Source organism: Sander vitreus, chromosome 17 (assembly GCF_031162955.1).
Source record: "Sander vitreus isolate 19-12246 chromosome 17, sanVit1, whole genome shotgun sequence".
Classification (NCBI taxonomy): domain Eukaryota; kingdom Metazoa; phylum Chordata; class Actinopteri; order Perciformes; family Percidae; genus Sander; species Sander vitreus.
The window spans coordinates 32,686,992-32,691,991 of NC_135871.1; the positions used below are offsets into that span (position 1 = coordinate 32,686,992).

At 50.5% G+C, this 5,000-nt stretch overlaps 1 protein-coding gene across 3 annotated transcripts in view; it reads right to left on the minus strand.

Annotated features, from left to right (window-relative positions):
- The window catches only part of ncaph2 (non-SMC condensin II complex, subunit H2), a 29,430-nt gene that overhangs the window by 11,054 nt on the left and 13,376 nt on the right, over positions 1-5,000 (minus strand). The window contains exon 9 of one of the 3 annotated variants that reach the window (XM_078273522.1): positions 777-794. In XM_078273522.1, the coding sequence (XP_078129648.1) occupies positions 777-794 (18 nt within the window). The other 2 variants (XM_078273521.1, XM_078273523.1) reach the window with 2 other exon arrangements.

Genomic DNA, 5,000 nt, shown 5'->3' on the forward strand with positions numbered 1-5,000 from the left:
GTTCTGTTTTATAGTGATCCATCATCTGTTCAACACATGTTCTATTAAAGGAAAGATAGACATACATGTGTGTAGTGTGTGTGTAATGTGTGTATAATGTGTGTATGTGTGTGTGTAATGTGTGTGTGTAGTGTGTGTGTAATGTGTGTGTGTAATGTGTATGTGTGTGTAATGTGTGTGTAATGTGTGTATGACAGAGAGACAGTCAGACAGACAGGCAGACAGACAGTTCAACAACAACAACATGAGGACAGAGAGACAGTCAGACAGACAGTTCACACAACAACAACAACAACAACATGAGGACAGAGAGACAGTCAGACAGACAGGCAGACAGACAGTTCACACAACAACATGAGGACAGAGAGACAGTCAGACAGACAGACAGGCAGAGAGACAGACAGGCAGACAGGCAGAGAGACAGACAGAACAGTTTTTGCCTCACTTTTGTACTATTTAGAATATAGTGAGGCAGAAACTAAACAGTATAGAACTGAAAATGTGTGATATAAAAAGGAAGAAAAATAAATAAAAATAAAAGTTAAAAATATAAAAAGAAGGTTAATCTAATATTTTGGGGATATTTACTAATTTCTATTCAGACATAAGATAACTTCTATAAGATGTACGAGGAGATAGAAGGGTCTGATGTTTCCACAGACGAGCAGTTCTGAGACCTGGTGTCGGTCCACGTGTTCCTCTGGGTTCTGGTCCAGCTCCATGTTGTTCTCCTCTAAAGGAAGGAAGTCAGTCTTCAACATCAGCCTCCACAGCAACATCTGGAGCAGCAGCATCTGGAGCAGCAGCTTGCATCTGGAGCAGCAGCATCTGGAGGAAACATTTCAAACCAGATGGTGATGCTACATCAAGGAAAGCTGTAATATTAACATTAGAGATGCAGCGATAGACCGGCCGGTGTTCACGTGCTCGGCCATGACCCGGCGAGCTGCAGGTCAGTCTGACACATGGTGATGTCATGCTGGTCAACGCTCCAATTAACTGACATCATAAGGTATATCAGTTACAGTTCTCAGGGACGACGCACACACTGGACGTCACCGCACAGACGACACCGCCACACGCGACGCCACCGCACGGCCGCCACCGCACGGACCCTACGCTACACGACGCCACCAGAGCGCTACCGCTCAGACGCCACCGCACGGACGCCACAGCACGGACGCCACCGCACGGACGCCACCGCACGGACGCCACCGCACGGACGCCACCAAGACGCCACGCCGATGCCACCGATGGACGCTACAGCACGGCACGCCAGCAGCACGGCCGCTCACAGCACGGCCGCCACAGCACAGCCGCCACAGCACGGCCGCCAGGCACGGTCGCACAGCGTCTCTTTCTCTCAACGTCTCCGCCACGTGTCGCGCTATTCTCCCACATGTAGGAACCTCGTGCATTAACCTGCAACATGTCAGCTGTTTGGACATTCTTCAGCGTGTGTGCAGAACATAACACGTCTGCAATATGCAACACCTGCACGGAGGAAGTAGGACGTGGAGGGAACGACCTCAAAAACCAGAATCACATTTCTTTAGTTGATATCTGATGAGAAAAGAAGGAAATGGTTCTGACGTTGCTCTTTAGATGTGTTAATGTCCCACCAGGAGTCATTGATAGAGTTCTGTTTTATAGTGATCCATCATCTGTTCAACACATGTTCTATTAAAGGAAAGATAGACGATACATGTGTGTAATGTGTGTGTAATGTGTGTAATGTGTGTGTAATGTATGTGTGTATGTGTGTAATGTGTGTGTAATGTGTGTATGTGTGTGTAATGTGTAATATGTGTGTGTATGTGTGTGTAATGTGTGTGTGTGTGTATGTGTGTAATGTGTGTGTGTGTGTATGTAATGTGTGTGTAATGTATATGTGTGTGTATGTGTGTGTGTAATGTGTGTGTGTAATGTGTGTGTAATGTGTGTATGTGTATAGTAATGTATGTGTAATGTAATGTAAATGTATGTGTGTAATGTATGTATATATGTATGTGTAGTAATATGTGTGTATATGTGTGTAATGTGTGTGTATGTGTGTAATGTGTAATATGTAGTAATGTAATGTGTGTGTAATGTGTGTATGTGTGTGTAATAATGTATGTGTGTAATATGTAATGTAGTAATGTGTATGTAATATATGTGTGTAATGTGTGTGTGTGTGTGCTGTGTGTGTATGTATGTAATGTGTGTAATGTGTAATATGTAATGTGTGTGTAATGTGTGTAATGTGTATGTATATAATGTATGTATGTGTGTAATATGTAGTGTAATATTATGTGTGTATAATGTGTGTAATGTGTGTGTAATGTGTGTGTAATGTTTATATGTGTGTATGTGTTGTAGTGTGTAATGTGTGTGTAATGTGTAATGTGTGTGTATGTAATGTATGTGTGTGTAATGTGTGTGTAATGTGTGTAATGTGTGTATGTGTATGTGTGTGTGTGTGTGTATGTGTATTTGTTTGTGTGTGTATGTGTGTGTAATGTGTAATGTGTGTATGTGAAATGTGTGTGTGTGTGTGTAATGTGTGTATGTGTGTGTATGTGTGTGCGTGTGTGTCTGTGTGTGTGTGTGTGTGTATGTGTGTATGTGTGTGTGCTGTGAAGTGGTTAGAAAGTTGTAATCGGTGCATCTCTAACATTTGTTAAGTAGTTCCTTTTTGCACAACCCTGCAGGGAATCGGCGGATCTCCTTCCGCTGGTCTTAGAAGCCTTTATCGGGGATTTGTAACGGTGTGAAGCAGCCGGTGTTCAAAACCTTATGAAAGTGTAATGTTTTCTTATTTGAAATTCATTTTCTGAGGATCAATAAATCGGTCGGCGATGTTGTATGTACAGCAGCGGCGTAACAGAGGTTGTAGGGACGGGCTTTGTTCTGAATAAATAACAAAATATGACATGATGAATAATAAACTAAAAAATGTTTTTAGTTATTACAGAGCGAAAGTAGGCTACCAAAACAAAAGGTACCGTTGGGTATCTGTACAAGTTAAAGGACGATGCTGGCGCTAACTGTTCTCTGGGGTGGGTTTTCAGGCTAATCGACAGCATCTTAGCTTTAAACAAGCTATCGCTTGAACGCCGTGCAACCAGTAACCAATCACAGAGCTCAAACACAGCGTTCATCGTTCGACTGGTCGTGACTGTGTTCCAAGATGGCGCCTGCTTGTATACGTGAACACTACAGTCTTTATAATCTATCTATCTGTACACTTACAAAGTACTCAATGCTTGGGTTTACATGTAGTACTCATGATGCTACTGTTGAAGTGTGGTGATATTTTGAGCTTTGTTATCCATCCATCTTCGTCCGTTTATCCGGGGTCGGGTCGCAGGGGTAGCAGCTCCAGCAGGGGACCCCAAACTTCCCTTTCCTGAGCCACATTAACCAGCTCCGACTGGGGGATCCCGAGGCGTTCCCAGGCCAGGTTGGAGATATAATCCCTCCACCTAGTCCTGGGTCTTCCCCGGGGCCTCCTCCCAGCTGGACGTCCCTCCACCTAGTCCTGGGTCTCCCCCGAGGCCTCCTCCCGGCTGGATGTCCCTCCACCTAGTCCTGGGTCTTCCCCGAGGCCTCCTCCCAGCTGGACGTCCCTCCACCTAGTCCTGGGTCTTCCCCGAGGCCTCCTCCCAGCTGAAAGTCCCTTCACCTAGTCCTGGGTCTTCCCCGAGGCCTCCTCCCAGCTGGGACGTCCCTCCACCTAGTCCTGGGTCTTCCCCGAGGCCTCCTCCCAGCTGGACGTCCCTCCACCTAGTCCTGGGTCTTCCCCGAGGCCTCCTCCCAGCTGGACGTCCCTCCACCTAGTCCTGGGTCTTCCCCGAGGCCTCCCTCCCAGCTGGACGTCCCTCCACCCTAGTCCTGGGTCTTCCCCGAGGCCTCCTCCCAGCTGGACGTCCCTCCACCTAGTCCTGGGTCTTCCCCGAGGCCTCCTCCCAGCTGGACGTCCCCTCCACCTAGTCCTGGGTCTTCCCCGAGGCCTCCTCCCAGCTGGACGTCCCTCCACCTAGTCCTGGGTCTTCCCCGAGGCCTCCTCCCAGCTGGACGTCCCTCCACCTAGTCCTGGGTCTTCCCCGAGGCCTCCTCCCAGCTGGACGTCCCTCCACCTAGTCCTGGGTCTTCCCCGAGGCCTCCTCCCAGCTGGACGTCCCTCCACCTAGTCCTGGGTCTTCCCCGAGGCCTCCTCCCAGCTGGACGTCCCTCCACCTAGTCCTGGGTCTTCCCCGAGGCCTCCTCCCAGCTGGGACGTCCCTCCACCTAGTCCTGGGTCTTCCCGAGGCCTCCTCCCAGCTGAAACGTCCCTCCACCTAGTCCTGGGTCTTCCCCGAGGCCTCCTCCCAGCTGGACGTCCCTCCACCTAGTCCTGGGTCTTCCCCGAGGCCTCCTCCCAGCTGGACGTGCCCTCCACCTAGTCCTGGGTCTTCCCCGAGGCCTCCTCCCAGCTGGGACGTGCCCTCCACCTAGTCCTGGGTCTTCCCGAGGCCTCCTCCCAGCTGGGACGTCCCTCCACCTAGTCCTGGGTCTTCCCCGAGGCCTCCTCCCAGCTGGACGTCCCTCCACCTAGTCCTGGGTCTTCCCCGAGGCCTCCTCCCAGCTGGACGTCCCTCCACCTAGTCCTGGGTCTTCCCCGAGGCCTCCTCCCAGCTGGACGTCCCTCCACCTAGTCCTGGGTCTTCCCCGAGGCCTCCTCCCAGCTGGACGTCCCCTCCACCTAGTCCTGGGTCTTCCCGAGGCCTCCTCCCAGCTGGACGTCCCTCCACCTAGTCCTGGGTCTTCCCCGAGGCCTCCTCCCAGCTGGATGTCCCTCCACCTAGTCCTGGGTATTCCCCGAGGCCTCTCCCAGCTGGACGTCCCTCCACCCTAGTCCTGGGTCTTCCCGAGGCCTCCTCCCAGCTTGATGTCACTCCACCTAGTCCTGGGTCGAGCTACGTGCACATATGTTATTAACCCCTAGGTTCATTTTGCGCTAGAAATGTCCTTTAAGC